Genomic DNA, 17,471 nt, shown 5'->3' with positions numbered 1-17,471 from the left:
CTATACCCCCCTCCCCCCCCCTTCTTGCGATGATGGTACGGCCCTGGTGACTTTGAGACAGTAATATGCTCTGACTACTGCTTTCATCCTGTTTCTACGCTGTCTATGGGATATCGATTTCTGCTAACAGCTTCACGTCGGGCCCGGTTATTTGTGTGTCTGTTGGGACAGCTGTAAACGGCGGCGTCGCTATGTTAATCACAGCAGTGAAATGCACCGTGTCAACGAGCCTGCGGTGGACACACCCCCTCATCTCCCCCCCTCCCACACCTACCCACTATGACCAAAATAATCACATTTACCCTCCGACACTGCCCTGTGCATGAGTATGGGCAGTATATGGTCAGTCTATACAATGGGCCGTGAGGTGCATACGCAGTCAGACTGTGCTAACTTCATTTTCATTTCTCATCGTGTCCTAATGGCTCTGCACAGCAGTCGGACAGGCCGAGCTCCTCACTCAGAGCAACTTTGTAGCATATGGCGCTTGCTTGTGTCTTACCCCCGCCGGGCAGAGATGCAGGGCTACTCCGTGTTTCTGCAGCGCTCTGAGAAAGCTCTGCTTGTTCCGCACCCCATCACGTCCTGTACCGATCACCCCAGGAGGTGTAATGGACTTAAGTGAGGGGGGAGATTGATCTGAAAGCCCGGCTTTCTGCACCGTGCCTACAGCTGTTAGTTATCCTTCATCGTGGAATGCTAGGGGGAACCTGAAAGTCCCTCGTCTGGCTTATCCTAGAACCCGGGAGCCGGGCACCATATTTGGGTCAGTTTAAAGGTGCCTTAAGATGACTCATAGTGCCAGGTGTACTGTCCGAGATTTGGGTCCAATGCTACTTTAAATCAGCCTGAGCTTTCGCTGAGCACCATCCAGGGAGGGGCGCGGGGAGAAGCTGTAGTGTCAGTGGCATTCTTCAGAAAGCCTTTGGATATTTTGATTTTGGAAGAGTTTAGATTCTTTTGCCCATAACTCTGCTGTACCAGGTTAATGAGCCCTCAGTGAGGAATAGAGTCTGCTCTTTGTGTTCATAGACTCCACACAGAGATGATGAGAGCAGAGACAGAGTGCGTGTTTGAGTGTGTATGTGTCCAACGAGTTGCTTCCAGACTGGGATTCTTCAATCCGATTCCTGATGCGCGACATCTTCATGCTACCTAAGCACAGGATTGAGCTGATCATTCTCCTAATTTAATTTAGGCCTCTCTCAGCGCTGACATTGTAAGCCGTTAAAGAGACCCAGTCGGATGCTGTGGCCCTCTGGCACCAGGCCCATAGATCATAAAGGCGGCTCCAAGTAGCATTTCTGGGTACTTGGTGTATCTGCGGGTGTGTTTTATTACTCAGAGGGTCAATGCAGGTGCAGCCTTATCAAGCTGGCAGGGTGGAAGCATTGCAGGTCTCTATCGGGTCCTGTCGGGTGTTTTTTTTTTTTTTTGCTGTCTTTTTCACTGTTATGACTTAGCTTTTGATAACTCATGCCAGTGTGTGGAGTCAACAGTTCAGGGGGTCCTGTTCTGCTAACGTCAGAGCTGAAGTACAGTAGAAGGGCCCCTGGATTCGGGCAGGACTTTCTACATTAATTAGGACTTTTCTGCTCTCTGCGGACCTGGACCAGTGCCCTAGTTGTCTGTGGCCTCACCCATTCGGAGCAAATGGTTGAAGGACCGGAAGTGAGAGTGGATTGAGTGATGCTGCTGTTTCTTACAAGACTCTTTGAATGCTTTGTGTGCAGAACCGACCCTCTTTTTACACGCTTTGAGGGTGACCACTGAACCCAAGAGTCTGAGACTCAGGGGTGCCTTTTTCCTGGGCGACTCTGCGTCACTCTTTGCTTTTCTTTGTCATTTTGTCTGAATTACGGCTGCTGACTGTGGCCAAGTCTGAGAGCTGAACTCAAGGTCCTGAGATTGGTGCCAAACTGTGGCTGTTTTTTCTATTTTCAGTAAACGTCCCCACGATGATGATGACATGATTATAAAGCAAATATTTTTTTACCGATTTATTTTGTTTTTATTTATAAACCTTAATGTCTCTGAAACTTATTTTGATTATTGTACGTTTTTTTACAGTTTTTCGAGGGTTTTTTTTTTTTTACTGTGGAAATAGTTTGAGGAAATCACCCTTATGAAGGGCAAATTGTGTCTGTGTAGCGTCAGTGTGGAGGAGTGTCACAGGGTCACCCTCTCGGCCAGTTGGTGCCCGGTATTGTCTCAGTGCTCAGCCCGTACGAACTGAGCCAGGCAGCGTCTGAAAAACTGGGTAAGAAACATAAGCCAGCAGCCCTGAGCTTGCAGTGTGGAGAGTGTGCTCAGCACTGTGCCTCCAGGAGAGAGGTGATCCTGGGTGGGATGATGAGGAAAGCAGAGATGGAGGAGGACGAGGAAAACAACCCAGTGACATAGAGAGGTGTGGTCTTTTTTGTCGTCTGATTTATCCCAGCCTTCGTGGAAAGATGGCTAGGAAGTGCGGTGAGCACCACTGATCCCGCCGTTACTCTGACGATAGAGCTGCACCTTCGGCCGAGTCTGACAGCAGCCACCTGGGTGTGAGCCGGCGGCTGACAGGGCGCGTGCTGGGGGGAATGGGTGCTGGGGGGAACGGGTGCTGGGGGGAATGGGTGCTGGGGAGAATGGGTGCTGGGGGGAATGGGTGCTGGGCGGGAAAGCAAAGGTGCCGGATCAGTGGAAGCACAGAAGGCAATGAGTGAAGTGGAGGAGCCTGAAGATGGTGCCCGTTTCAGGATTGTCCCAGTGGATGTTTAGCATCCCGCTCAGTCAGGCTGCTTCTGTCAGTTTAAAACTACAGTAAAGACGCTGACGTCGATGTCTATGAGAGCGCGACGTTCGGTGCTGTTTTTTACGTCTCTGCTTTAGAGGATGCTCGTCCTTGCCTGAAGCTCTGTCATTACAGGTTCATAACAAGGTCACCATGGTGAATAATGGCATGTGCCGAAGTGGGGAAAGGAGCAGGGCTGACAGGCCTGAGAACCTGACTGAATTCCCCAGGGAAGGCGTCAGAAGGGCAACCGAAGCATGATGTTGGCAGGGCTCCATCTAGAGGTTTAGCTAGGTATTACAGCTTGATCTGCTGGCCGTCATATGCTTTGGTCTACTACTGCGGAGGAGCCAATGAGCTGCTGAGGTGCCGTGCCCTGATCTAGACACTATGCATTGCTAGAAATTTTAAATAAACAGTAGACCAACCTCTAGAGTGAAATTGCAGGCATAATCTTGGTGCTGTTTATTGAAGACTAAGCATGGTATTCAAAGCTGCAGCATTTTAATCTCGCTTTAATCCGATGCGTCTGTAGTCGTGTTAGGTTGGCAGGGATGTTTATTATATATGTCCTCCATACTCTTGCTTCCTACATGGCCTACGCATGGAACGAAAGCAGTGATGAAGAAGGGATTTCGATCACATTTTGTGTTATATTCTCTAAAAGCGTCCACTCTTTGGCATTCATAGAGGGCATGGTAGTAATTTGCATAGCACCATGTCATGGTTCTGCTCTGAGATGTTCTTGTGAGCTTGCTGAAGCCGAGACAGAGGATGGCATGACTGCTTGTGTGAGCAGCTGGTGCTCCGGGTCATGAGGGTTGTCCATCTCTTGTTAATCTTTCAAAAGAAAGGAAGGAGTCAATCACAGGCCATCAGGACTGTATGTGAAGAGACTGAAATAGCCTCCGGAGTGAACCGTTAGCTTCGGTAACACACACGCTGTAGTTTGGGGGTTACTGATTGCTCATTCGTTTCTTCCTCCTTTTCTTCACATTTTCTCTATGGCCGCCTGTGTTCCCACTCTCTGTGGGACATGGAAGCGAGGCCAAGGACTTTTTTTGGCAGTGGTGCCGCAGCCTTGACAGTATCACATATTGGTGGCACAAAGTAGAATGCATGAACCATATGTGGCTGAAATGTCCTCATCAGAGCAGTCTGTTCCACAGAGGTTTTTGTTTCATTGTTTGTGTGTGTGTGTGTGTGAGCGTGTGTGTGTGTGTGAGCGTGCATGTGTATGTGTGTGTGGATGCACCCACCTGGTGGTGAACGAGGTGCAGGGGCAGTGCGGTCCTCTGGGAAACGTCCACTCTTGCCTGCCGTTTGGGGGGGGGGGGGGGGGGCGCAAGTCCTTAGCTTAGCAGCATTTCTCTCATTGAGAAAACGCAGCGGGACAGGAGACAAGCAGCATTACTGGGAATATAGTCTAAGACCCGGGTGCAATGGACAGAGCAACCAATAGAAGGGTGGGTGGAGGAAGGGGATTAGCTGGGGGGGAGGCGTTATTGCTAGCTGGGGGGGGGTCCTGGAATTTAAGAACCCTCCCACCACAGGGCTTGGTAGGGGTTAAGGTCGTCATGTTGGCAGTTGTCCCCACAGAAATGAATGGAGAGTCCCCACAAAGATATAATTACAAACCTGTGTGTGTGTGTGTGTGTGTGTGTGTGTTTTGTAAGAGAGGGAATGACCCAGTATAGGGACAGCTGATTTTTCGGGGCTACAGAGTTCAGCCATAGGTATGCATCTGTGTGTAGGTGCAGGGCTCTGATCCTGCAGCTCAGGGGATTATATGGGTTTGTGTTATGTGATGACAATGTTTGCCTCCCTGAAGCTACAGCAGTACAAGCAGGTGTGTATGAAGGTTTTTTTGTCATCCTTCTGTGAGAGTTTGTGTATCTGTGCTCCCGTGCTTTTGACGTTGACGTTACGTGTCTGTGATAATTGTGTATTTCTGGCTGTGTGTCTGTGTGTCTTCACTAACGATGCTGAATCACCTGCCCGTCTTGTTCGAGGAAGGAGTCACCTTGGCCGACTTGCTTGACAAGAAGAGGGGGAAGTTTGCTTGGTTTAGTCACTCCAGTGAGACCCATGGTAAACACCCGCGTCATGTGTGTCTGTGTGCTGCTGTGTCGGTGGGGCCTGATGCCCTCTGTCGCTTTGTTGACTTCCAGTGGGCCGTCCTGTGTCTCCTGTGACCTTCAGCTTGCCGCTCTTTGTGAGGTGCGAGTCTCAGTGTCTCCGTGTCTCTGTGCCGGACCGTCGCGTTCGGGTGCCTGAAACGAGCTGGCTATTACTGCACCTCTGCTTAGACTCAGGAACAGGAAGTGTGTCCTGTAAGGGGCGCAACTAACATATTCACTCTGTGCACTGTATACATTTTGCATTCTATGCATATAGAAGTGCAAAGAAATTCAGTTATGATGGGAGAGATTTAGCTAAGGCAGTTCTGAAACTAGGATCACATGCTTTGAGTCAGTAGGAGGTTTGTTTCAAACCGCATAATTTGATACTCAATATTTGATATTTGTGTACATCAATATCCACTTTGACTCTTCTTCCCCAGCATCTCCCCTGCACTTCAGAATCCCAGGTTTCCGGTGAAAGTACTTTTGGACGCCGTCGTCTTCCTTATAACTTCTCATGGGTGTCTAGTTGATGCTCCTATGTTTAATCCACCGTCTGGGCTCTCGGCTCGCCTCCCGCGGATCTTTGCGGGCCTTCGTGGTTTTAAGGACCTGGGACAGGAGCGTGGGGGGATGACAGCTGAGGCTAATCCGCTTGGCAGCTCGAACCTCAGACGCCGTGTGTCGCGGGACTCCCCCAGTCTGTACCCCTCTCCTCCACATCACTTTCTCTCTCAGGTGTCGTTTGTATGGTTCGCTTTGCCTGAGTATCTCCTCCCCCTTGAGTGTACATACAGTCAGGTCCATAATTATTGGGACATCGACACAATTCTAATCTTTTTGGCTCTATACACCACCACAATGGATTTGAAATGAAATGAACAAGATGTGCTTTAACTATAGACTTTCAGCTTTATGAACTCTAGACCTTTTATATGCTCTTTGTAAATTAGATAATGAGGGAATGACACACACCTGGCCATGGAACAGCTGAGCAGCCACTTGTCCCATTACTTTTGGTCCCTTAAAAAGTGGGAGGCACATATACAAACTGCTGTAATTCCTACACCGTTCACCTGATTTGTATGTAAATACCCTCAAATTAAAGCTGAAAGTCTGCAGTTAAAGCACATCTTGTTCGTTTCATTTCAAATCCATTGTGGTGGTGTATAGAGCCAAAAAGATTAGAATTGTGTCGATGTCCCAATATTTATGGACCTGACCGTATATCCTGGGTTGGTAGAGAAGTTGTGTGGGAATGTAATGACCAGTGGTTCCTAACCCAGTCCTCAGGGACCTCCCAGACAACCCACAAGTTGCTTCCTCCCAGCTCCCAACACACCTGTACCTGGTATTCGATGTTCTTGATTGACAGCTGGGAGGGAACGAGAAAGTTGATTGTCTGGAGTAGCATTATCCATCAGTTTGCAGGATCCTGGCCTGTGTAGGGTAGTCAGCAGATGAGTTTGCAGTTTACTCCCACCCACCCCGTGTGGAGTTTGCATGTTCTCCAGGTACTCTGGGTTTCTCCTGCAGTCCGAAGACATGCTGCTCTACCTCAGCCTTGTACCATGTGCTCCAGGTCATCCAGAAACCGTAACCTTATAGGATAAGCGGGTGGAATTTGCACTTACGTTTGTTTAATGGTTTTCATCTAATGGTTCTAACGGCAAAACAATGAGATTATTATTTTAATTTCATCCATATTCACGATCTGCCGTCGTAGCCCCAACGATGGACAACATGTCAACCCATCATGCAAGATGCACCAGGTCCAGCCTTCACTGTTGAGTGTGAACATGTTGCCCCCCCCCCCGGTTGTCTGTCCTTGCGTGTGTGATTTTTCCATGTGCTTGTGGGCGCGTGTTTTCAGGGGTGCTCTCTGTTTCCAGGGAAGAGTCACCGCTTACAGTACATCCAGGAAGCAGTGAAGAGAAAAGCAGCTATGCTTCGTAAGGCGTGTGCGGTCGCATGCCAATCCCTCCGTCTTGCCGCTCCCATCCGTGCATCGAACCTACGTCCTCATCTATACCTCTGCACCTTCATTTATCCTCCACTGAGCTGAATGTCTGGCACTCGGCATCTATGCTGAATTCGTTTCAAGATCCAAATTTAATGCTCTGGATTAATATTCTGAATATCAACCTGCATGAATACCCTGTATTATGAATATTTCCCTGAGGAGGGATATCTGCTTGAATTTCTGCAGTACCAGCCGAAATATCTGGACAGTGAGCATGTTTCTTCCATTTTCCAGATGTTTCTTAACTGGAGATGTTTTGTTGTCGTCTCTGTGCTGCGGTTGAAGTGAACAAGAGGGTGGAAGGTGCCACATTTACACAAATACTTAAGTACGCCATTTTTCTGTAGCACACTGTAGGGACATGCGAAGGCCATTCCACAAAGATCAGGTATTCCACTTTGAGATTCTGACGCTTCGGTGTCTTGCATGTTCTGTGTGATCCTCCGAACGGGGGACTGAAATCCCATTCTATAAAGCGGATCCGCCTCGGTGCACAGCAGGTCTAAGGGACCGCGAGAAGGCTAGTGTAGGTTGTTATGGTAACACCCTTGTAATTAAACCACTTCCAAACAGCGTTATTGGCACACAGTTCTGGCAGGAGGTATTATTGGTGTAGTGTTTTCAATCTTGAAGGTATCAAAGGCAGAAGGTGTGGTTTTTGGATGATGGTTTCACGCCTCCTGTGGATGTACAGCACAGATGATTAAAGGAATCAATGTACCCACCTCTAAACAGATCAATAGGACCACCCTTGACTCCATCAGTAATACTGTCATGTAATTCATTTCCTCATAAATCACTGTTGCTTTCCCGCAATTCCTCCTCTGAGCTTCTCTCTTAAAGCTACATGTCAGGAGCTTGTGCCTAATAATGAAGACATTTCTGTTTTTCCCATTCCTCTGTCTGTCTATGACATGTGGTCTTTACACTAACCTCTCCCTCGGTTGATTTCACATGTCGGTGGAGTAATTACATCCTGTTGGACCATTTAGAGACAAACATAGGTCCCTTGTTTTGTTCAGTAGGTCAACACTTTCTGTTTAATTACAGGATATTGACTCAGAAACCCTGTTCTGTGTTAGTCTCCACTGTAAATAAGCAGCCTACCCCCCCCACCCCCCCCCCCCCCCCAACATGACCAGGAAGGCACAAGAAGGCACCTCTTCATCTCCATGGTTTAGTTTTGCCTTCCTCTTCTTCCTCTGTGCTCTAGCAGAGCCTCTCATTCGAACAAATCCCAACTCTGATTGCTGTTAATCTTTCCCTGTACTAATAATAGAGATTAAACTAGTTCACTTCGACGGGGGGCATATATTTAATGCTGTTTGCCTCTAGAGATATTTGTTCTTGAAAGTGCAATTGGCAAGTTGGAACAGGGCAGAATGGCAGAACTGGTGATATGGTTGCATTGGAAATTGTCACACATCTTTGATTAAGTGTTGCGGGACAATATTCAATATAAGAAGTTCCCCCCATGGCTTCACGCAAACTTACTCTAATTGAGACAGATGTCCATTATTTAACAAGGTGTCAGATTTGGTTGTTTAGAAGTGAATATATAGACTAAATCCATTATTGTCTGTGTAACATAATCTATGTGAAACTGGACAGAAAGAAACTCTACAGTATAATAACCACAATTTAATCATTACACACCCAATATTTTAAAATGTCAAAAATAAAAAACAATGCTATATAGCTTCATATATGTGATTTTCTGTTGCACCTGTGATCCTTCCATGACATACATTTCAGTCTGGATTGTCATTCTTGCGAATTAACTGCAATTGATGAAAAGGTTTGGCTATGGCATCCTTAGCTAGGCATAGAGGGCTGGTTTCATTTCCTCAAGTATTAGCACTAGCGCTGGAGAATGACTGGGACAGATCTAGTGTATTTGCCAGCCACAGCAGCTAGACCGGATCCAGGAGAACCCGATACAAAGTTACAAAACAAACAATCTGCTATCAATTATCAAAGCGTGGCTTCAGGCTACAGATAAAGTCCCAGCCGTCCTGGTTAGCCTTAGCAATTGTTCGGCACATGTCCTGTGTTAGTGCTAATGAGGTTCTATGAAGCCGAGGTAGATATGGATTGGAAGCTGTATGCAGTCTGTAGACTAGGAAGAGCAAGCGAGGCATGGAGCCTGCTGAGAACGTGGTCTCTGGGCCCAAAGCATGCTGGGAAATGTGGGTCTTGGAATGCATGACGTTGACCAAAGTTCTGCCGTGGTTCTGTTTTCTGGTCATTAGGATCGATTTCAGCAGTGGCTCTGGCGAAAGTGTTCGCGCAGCTTCCATATATAGAAGTATATTTATATGCATGATGTGAGACCGAAAGCTATAACTTCAAAGTATTTTATGGCCAGTGAGGACCTGTAAAGAAAGCAGGACCCTACATGCCGCCACAGAGAGGCCACATACTTCGGCAGAAGTACTAATGTAGAAACATATTTCTGATTCTTTATTTTTATACATTGCTGTCTAAGCATCCACGGTATGGCTGCAATTTCCCAAATATGTATGACTCTTCTTTCTTGTGTCTTTTTGACTTTCAGAGAAGTGCAGTCACTGGAGCTAAATAATTTATCACCATACCTGCCCGTGTATATGTGTTTCAGTTTAGCTGTGTTTCCCAAATCACCAGCTATCATCATCGCATCAAGTTTTGAAGCCTGGACTGACCTTGAGACCAAACCAAAAAAAAAAATATCCATGATTCCCATGTTTGGAAAGGTCTAGTAGAAAAGACAGATAAGAAATGGGGGGGGGGGGGGTATCTTGTTTTGCTGCCATTCCTGTGCTCTTTCTGAGAGTCCTACCTCTTGTTGAGGATGCAGTGAGAGTGTAGGAGCTGCAATAAAAGGGTCAGAGTAATAACCAGCTTGTGAAGACGGCTTTGTCTGTGAAGAGGCCCTGGTAATTCATCTTTGCCCCTGCCCCCCCGCCCCCCCCGTCCCCCCCCCCCCTGCAGTGAGCATGCCCGCCAGTGAGAACGAGTCGGTGAACACTGACAACGCGCCTGCTGGGGACATGGAAGGGGAGACCTGCTGCACCCGCCTGGCGTAAGTGCCCCCCCACCTTCATGTCCCCCCACTCCCTCCCAACCTGGGTTTTCCTACGTCATTCTTCTATTACTGTACTTTCTCTTCCAGGCTTTCCGGTCTACCGGCTGCCCTTGTCCCTCGATTCCGTCTGCGGTTCCACCCAAATGCAGCATGATTCCTTAGCACTCTTCTTTACACGCGCACTCTCGATTCCTCCTTTCCCTTCCAGCTGTCCTCTGCCGTTATTTCACTCCTTTTCCTATGTTCCATGGCGTTTCACTCCTCTGACTTTATTGGCTGTATGGGGAACTGGACATGGAGGACTGATTTTGAAATAGCAGTTTAAGTCTTTTTCGCCCCAGCTAGTCCCCTGAACCCGTCATGCCGGAATGCAAGAGTCTCTTTTTTTAAAACAGACCCCCTCCCTCTGCTGGGCAAGTTTGACCCTCTACTGACCATTAGGCAGGGGTGAGGAGGGTGCCCCCTGCTGGCTGAGCTGTGAATGAAGCATCAGGATGCTTTCCTGGGTCCTCTGTGTCACATCAACACCTGTGACATTCACTGTCCTCCCCTCTGTGCTTCTGTTGCTTGGTCGCTCCTGGACTTGCCAATCACAGTGCGGCCTGTAGGCACCGAGTCGCTGTGTGTCAGGCCCACTGTGGGTCTCTGTGTATTTACAGTCCCTGTGCATCCGTGAGCCTGTCATACCCATAACCCCAATCCAACTGCAGCCCTTAGACCACGGTAGAGGACTTGAGGACGGTGACCAGCTTCTTCATCAGTGTAATTCTCATGGTTGTGCTTCACGGCATAAATAGCAAATATTTGCATGCTTTGTAACAGCTCATAAACCTTTATTATGACACTGAAGCTATAACCTTTAAATGTGAGGAAATGCTGTGACACTGTATGGTTGAGAGCCCCGTTTTGGGCTCAGTGGCTGGCTGGTGGTAGCATGCTAACAGCAATAACATGCTAACAGCCGTAGCATGCTAACAGTAGCATCATGTTAAAAGCCGTTTCAAGCTAACACACGGAGCATACAGTAGGCAATGCTGATGTACTTGGAATGGAGCCTAGTTTAATGGATGTTTTTGGCTAACCTTCTGTATCACCTTCCTGCCAAAAGCAAGAGGAAGTAGGTGAGAGATTAATGCACACATACAGTCACACACATATACCGCCTGAGCGCTCTCTTACTATTCTGGTGTTTGTTTTGAAAATTTGTCTGGTTAAATAACAAGCCTTTTTTGGTTTGCGTAATTAACAATGGAGTTGACACAGCTTCTGCTGCGTAGCACAGTAATTAGTGCTGAAACAGGCAGCGGGCATTGATTGGAAAGGGGGAGCCTGTCATTCACATGGCCGTTTTGATAGAACCAATATACACCAATCACCTGTCTCCTGAGCAGAAGGGGTGGGGCTTAGAAGCTCGGGTCAACGTGTCTTCAAATATATGAAGTCTTGATTGATTTTGGGCCTGTGGCATGGAGCTAGAATGGGAGCTGGCTGTGTTCGATCGTCATTGAGGTCGGGCGCATGCAGCAGCCTGCATGCTGTGTCGGGAGAAGAATGTGACCATAGAGCGTGTTACTGCACAGTGTGTCGCATGAAATGACCTTACCTTCTGCGTTCACGAAGCCTAACTGCATGTGTTTTATGAAAAGCATGTTCTATGTGTGCATGCACTTGTGTATGTGATTTTGCAGATATTATTACAATAACAACTATTGTACAGATCTGATTGTGTTTGAAAAACGTTTCATAGCTGCAGTGTATACCAGACCCAAAGCACATAAACCTGACAGTCTGGCCCAAGTAAAATTCAGATGCACAGTCTGGATTAGCACAATATGTGTGTGTATCTGTATGTGTGTTTGTGTTTGTGTTTTTGCGCGTGTTGTATGACCAATGCGTGAACACATGCTCATGCACACACACACATGTGAAGCTGTCCCCAGAACCTCAGCACGGACAGTGCTGACGGTAGATTGCGTGTCATTGGCTGTTACCAAGCCGGAGCTCATTGTATTGGTGCAGACAGAGGTCAGAGGTCACAGCATTTCCCATTCATCACTCCAAAGGGGCCGCCTGTGAATTATGGGTGACCTCACGCTCCCTGTTATGTGACCGGTTGCAGTGTGACAAAGTCTCACTGTTGAGCTTAGGGCAGAGAGTGTTCCACACACAAGAACATCGTTGTTACTGCCATCACGGAGGTCTGCTTAAACAGAATTTGAATCTCAGGAAAGGTGTTAATAAAGAAATGAATTAATTCTGATCCAGAGGCATTCCAGTGCTTTTGTTTTCCCCAAGTGGAAGCAGTTGTACCCACTTGTGCTATGTCTGTCATTGCCCATCACCACTGACATGTTGTGTACTGTCTTCTCTCTGAAAAGATGTCTCCCATGATGTCATGTCCTGTTTCATGTGTATAATCCATTCTGTTTTTTGTTCCAGAAATAGGATCTCCAAATCCAAGTTCAGGTTAGTACATCATGTCAGAGGTGACCCCTGGGCTGTGCTGCTGTGCTCGCTGCTGTCCTGTTGTGATTGGAGCTCGCTGTGTGCGTCTCGTGCTGTGCTGTCCGTGTGCGCGCGTGTACACGTGTGTGTGTGCACAGCCCCCAGCGTGGCCTGTGCTGAATTGCCGAGCGTTTCCGTGACGCTGACTACTCAGACACGGCCTCACATGAGGCTTCACGAGGTCTCCGGCATTACTGGCAGTGGCACTGCAATTAGCTGTAGATCCTTAGACGACCTTTCACCTTGCCCTCCTGACCAATATGGCGGCTTTCTCCTCCAATCCAGAAGGAAATATAAGCAACTGGTGCCCATTGTGTTTTATGCTCCTTTTTTCTATTTCAACTGGGATTCCATTCAACAGGAGATTCCATTAGTTACTAGTTTTTCATCTTGTACTTGCAAATTATAACAGATAAGTCCACTTCGTAAGAAAATTTACTAGTTGTGAGAAAAATTAAGAATTGTATTTAGTTTTATGTCCATCTTAAACCTGTAGAGCCATTAATTCAAGCTAAATATGTACTCTTCCTCCCTGAAGGGATTTCTTATTTGTAAATGAAGCCTTAGACGCCTCTAAGTGTGTCAGTAAGAGGCTGTTTTTCCCATGTCCCTCTCGCACTCTTCTTCTCTGCCTGCAGCCGGTATTCGCGGCGTTGGAACCGCCTGTGCCGGCGAAAGAGCCGAGCAGCAGTGAAGTCCAATGTCTTCTACTGGCTGGTGATCTTCCTGGTCTTCCTCAACACGCTGACCATTGCCTCGGAGCACCACAAGCAGCCCCAGTGGCTCACAGATGTGCAAGGTGCAGTCCTGCCCAAGGGGAGGGGCACTGGGCGTGGCATGGGGGGGGGGGTAGTAATGCAAAACACAAAGAGCCATTTTGTCCTTGCCCCTTTTGCCCCAGCAGTAATTGAGTGATACTCACAGTAAATACTATCTTTACATGACTGACTCACAGATCTCACACACACATACGATGGGATTATCTGTTTTGTTGCTATTGACTGGGGGTTAGCAGTCCTGCCTGGTTGCTGCCAGAGGCCAGCCAGAGAGAGCAGATTGATGCAAATGACTGGATCAGTGGGATGGATCGATTTGATGTATAGATCCTTCAAGTGGACAGAAATAGATGGTGTCAGCATGCCTTTGGCCTTATTCCCTGCCCCAGTGAGTCATGGCAGCATTCTAGTATCAGTACCGGTGGTATTTTGCTCTGCTCCTCCTTTAGAGAACTATCTTGACCTTGCCCTAATTCTATGTTCCAGTTCATCCCAAAAATGTCCCGTCCTTTGCATTAATGCAGCTGCCTAACGTCACATTATAATGTGATTCTCAATAATATGAACTATTTGCATATTCTGTATCCACACCTGTTTTCTTGCAATCGCTGAGGTGTCCTGTGACTGTTGATGGAATAGTGTGCGTCTTCAGGGCCATCTGTCAGTCAATGCACAGGGCGACTATGATCTCTGATAGGTTATGGGTGTCTGACCAATCAGTATCTGTTTCTGTTTTGTGTTTGAGTGCCTGCATGGGGCTGCACCTGTGATTTGTGGTTTCTGAGGTCGTGCCGTAACTGTGTGCTGGGCGTCCCCCCAGACATCGCCAATAAGGTGCTGCTGGCTCTGTTCACGGGCGAGATGTTGCTGAAGATGTACAGCCTGGGCCTGCAGGCCTACTTCGTGTCCCTCTTCAACCGCTTCGACAGCTTCGTGGTGTGCGGTGGCATCCTGGAGACCATCTTGGTGGAGACGAAGATCATGTCCCCGCTGGGCATCTCAGTCCTGCGCTGTGTGCGCCTCCTGCGCATCTTCAAGATCACCAGGTGCACCTCCCCTCCTCACCCGCCCAAGCAAAAACCTCCACCTGTCTCTGTCACTATGGTAACATCACCTGTGCTGTCACCTCACCTGTGCTGTCCTGTCACCCTGTTACTGTTACTGTGCTTCACCACAACAAGCAGTCATCGTCATCCTGTTCAGGTTGATGGAGTTGCTACATCGTCGCCTTCACACCACGGTAATGGTATCCTGGGTACTCTGGAGTGGTCTTGTTCTGGAGCAAAGATTAACCAGAGTCATGGCCTATCACATGACCATACTCCTATCATATGACCTATCTCATGATCATTCTCTTATCACATGACCATGCCCTTATCACATGATATATGTGATAATGTCACATGATCTGTACTCACATTTACCATGCTACTCAAGGTTCAGTTGTTTTTGTTCTGCACTCCACTGGTTGCGCCTTGCCCCCCATTCACTGTTCTCCTTGGCTTTTCTCCTACGTTAAATAATCACATTGGTTTTATGATGTGACACTGCTGCTAACTCAATGCCAACAGCCACATTTTCCCCCCAGTGGGCTGCAACAGTCAAATTAATCTCTGGAATATACAGAATGCTCCTTACAACCTTTATTGGGACATTCATCAAGATTTTTGCCTTCAGGACAACGTGCCAAGCATGAGAACTGGTATCTCACACCTGTGCGTGTTTTCAACCAGCTGATTTGAGTATCGGTTCATCCCAGTCATCTGAAGACCCATGGCTTCTGAAAGTCCAGGAACCCAGGAGACCATTTTAGCCATCAACAACACATGAGTCAAACTTTCCACCTTGTAAAGGATATTTTTCTATTGACCGATTCACCACATCTCCATTTAACGAGGGCAGTTTTACGGAGCAGTTGATAGGTGGTTTAAAGAGAGTCAACATGCTATCTCTATATTTAAATGCTGATGAAGATATAAAACTGTACATGCACTAGTGATTACCTTTATAAAGGTACACCATTGATGTTGCCTGTTTTGAATGCTGTTTACACCCATATTAGCAGTTACCAATGTGATTTATCGCCAAGGTCATTGTCGTCATCACTGTCATATTCACCACCCCACCCCTCCAGCTGCCAGATGTGTGTCATGTGACTGGTAACCCATAGTAACAGCATTCCTCCCTCTATGTTCTCTATGTTGTGTCTTTGTGGGGTCTGTTGTTCTGCTGGTGAGTGGTCAGACAGGGGTTGGACAGGCTGGCTCGACGCCCCTCTCTCACACCTGTTGTCTTGTCTTCTCCTCTTCAGTGAGTTTCCAAAGCAGAGTGCCTGTTCCTTCGTCAACTCTTGTATGCCTTGTAACCAGCTGGAGTGAGTCGGTTTTCCCCTGTCCCTTACTCAGCATGGATCTTATCCCGAATGCCAGAACTTTGCCCCCTGCAGAAAACCCCTTGCTGCAAGCCAGAGGAGGTCCCCTACCAGCCATGCATACGGCATCCCAGCACTGGCACTCGCCATCTGAATGTGCAGGGCATGGCCATTGTCTGTGGAGGCGAAGCGGTTTGTCATGTGACCTGCTGAGAGCTCTGGTACCAAAAGATGTTAAAGAAAGCCTGAAAACACAGATCCCAATAAAAAAGGCACAAATTGTGCCTGTCGATACTTTGCTGCTTGCTCTCTCATCATTGAGGAATGATTAAAAGGATGTTTTTCATTTGAAGGTTTTCCAGATTTCTTCAGATAAGTGCTTAGTAGCTCTATTATTCATGGCCAAATCTGTTGTAATCAAACCGAAAAATTAAAGAAAAAGGGCAGTGCTCCTCATGGAGTGGTGACAGACACAAGAGACTTTGGCCATGCCCTGCTTGAAAGGCGTTTCTAATATATGGTGGGTGCCAGTGTAGTCGCTGTGCCTCATGGGTAATGTAGTTGAATCTGATTCTACTGTCTGGCTCGTCCATCTGCCCCTGCAGGTACTGGAATTCCTTGAGCAACCTGGTAGCCTCGCTGCTCAACTCAGTGCGGTCCATCGCCTCCCTCCTGCTTCTGCTCTTCCTCTTCATCATCATCTTCTCTCTGCTGGGCATGCAGCTGTTCGGGGGGAAGTTCAACTTCGACGAGACCCGCCGCAGCACCTTCGATAACTTCCCCCAGTCACTGCTCACTGTGTTTCAGGTATCACTTTCCAGCATTCCCACTAGAGGGAGCCATGGGCTCAAAGAACTAACAGTGTTCAACATTCTGTCTTGTAAGATCTGGTTCAACATGTTGGTTTGTAACGATGGGTGAACTCTTTCCTCACAGATCCTGACAGGCGAGGATTGGAACTCAGTAATGTATGATGGAATTATGGCATATGGGGGGCCATCCTTCCCAGGAATGCTGGTCTGCATCTACTTCATCATCCTCTTCATCTGTGGAAACTGTATCCTTACCTTGGATTAACTTCCAGTTCCGTTTCAGAGCTCTCTCCGGAAAGCTGGTACCTGAAGTTCTGAGCTCATGTTGCTGTGGTCGCCAGGAACATGAGAACATGTATGAGGCAAGGAGGTCTCTAAAATGTTCTTCAAACATGGTTGCACCTGGTTTGCAGGTTTTTACAAAGGTCTCCTTCCAGTATTCTTTACTAAATTTTACCACTTCTTTTTGAAGACAAAATATAAATTCGGGTGTTTTGAGGCAAGACACAGGTAAGCCAGACTTCTGAATCCTGACTTCCGAATTCAGATGGTTACACGGTGTTTCCTTGACAGTTGTGCTGAACAGACATCCTGCTGAATGTCTTCTTGGCCATCGCTGTGGACAATCTTGCAGATGCTGAGAGCTTGACGTCAGCCCAGAAGGAGGAAGAGGAGGAGAAGGAAAGGAAAAAGCTTGCCAGGTACCCCACTGCACTTACATGCTCAGAAAAGCAGTTTGATCCTGGTCCTGCTCCGGTTCCTGCTCCTGTTCCTATTCCTGCTCCTCCAAACAATGAATCAAGTGGCTGAATGCATACAGGGTCAGGAGGTTTAGTTTCTGTTTGGCTGAGCATTGGATTGACTAAGATACGTGACCCAAGAGGTCTTGAACGTGGTGTGATTGTTGGTGCCAGACGTGGTGGTTCCGGCATCTCAGAAACAGCCTCCCTCCTGGGATTTTCACACACTATACCGTGCAGAGTTTACAGAGGATGGTGCGATAAACACAAAACATCTA

General features: G+C 47.6%; 1 protein-coding gene across 1 annotated transcript in view; it reads left to right on the top strand.

Moving 5' to 3' along the window:
• cacna1c (calcium channel, voltage-dependent, L type, alpha 1C subunit) overlaps nucleotides 1–17,471 on the top strand; it is a 178,111-nt gene that overhangs the window by 125,361 nt on the left and 35,279 nt on the right. Inside the window, exons 10-16 of the mRNA XM_049009423.1 lie at nucleotides 9,896–9,986; nucleotides 12,429–12,455; nucleotides 13,133–13,293; nucleotides 14,091–14,316; nucleotides 16,247–16,448; nucleotides 16,578–16,698; nucleotides 17,040–17,154. Of these exons, the coding sequence (XP_048865380.1) occupies nucleotides 9,896–9,986; nucleotides 12,429–12,455; nucleotides 13,133–13,293; nucleotides 14,091–14,316; nucleotides 16,247–16,448; nucleotides 16,578–16,698; nucleotides 17,040–17,154 (943 nt within the window). The remainder of the gene's footprint in view (nucleotides 1–9,895; nucleotides 9,987–12,428; nucleotides 12,456–13,132; nucleotides 13,294–14,090; nucleotides 14,317–16,246; nucleotides 16,449–16,577; nucleotides 16,699–17,039; nucleotides 17,155–17,471) is intronic.

Source organism: Brienomyrus brachyistius, chromosome 3 (assembly GCF_023856365.1).
Source record: "Brienomyrus brachyistius isolate T26 chromosome 3, BBRACH_0.4, whole genome shotgun sequence".
NCBI classification, from domain to species: domain Eukaryota; kingdom Metazoa; phylum Chordata; class Actinopteri; order Osteoglossiformes; family Mormyridae; genus Brienomyrus; species Brienomyrus brachyistius.
This window is presented reverse-complemented; position numbering and strand designations above follow the sequence as displayed.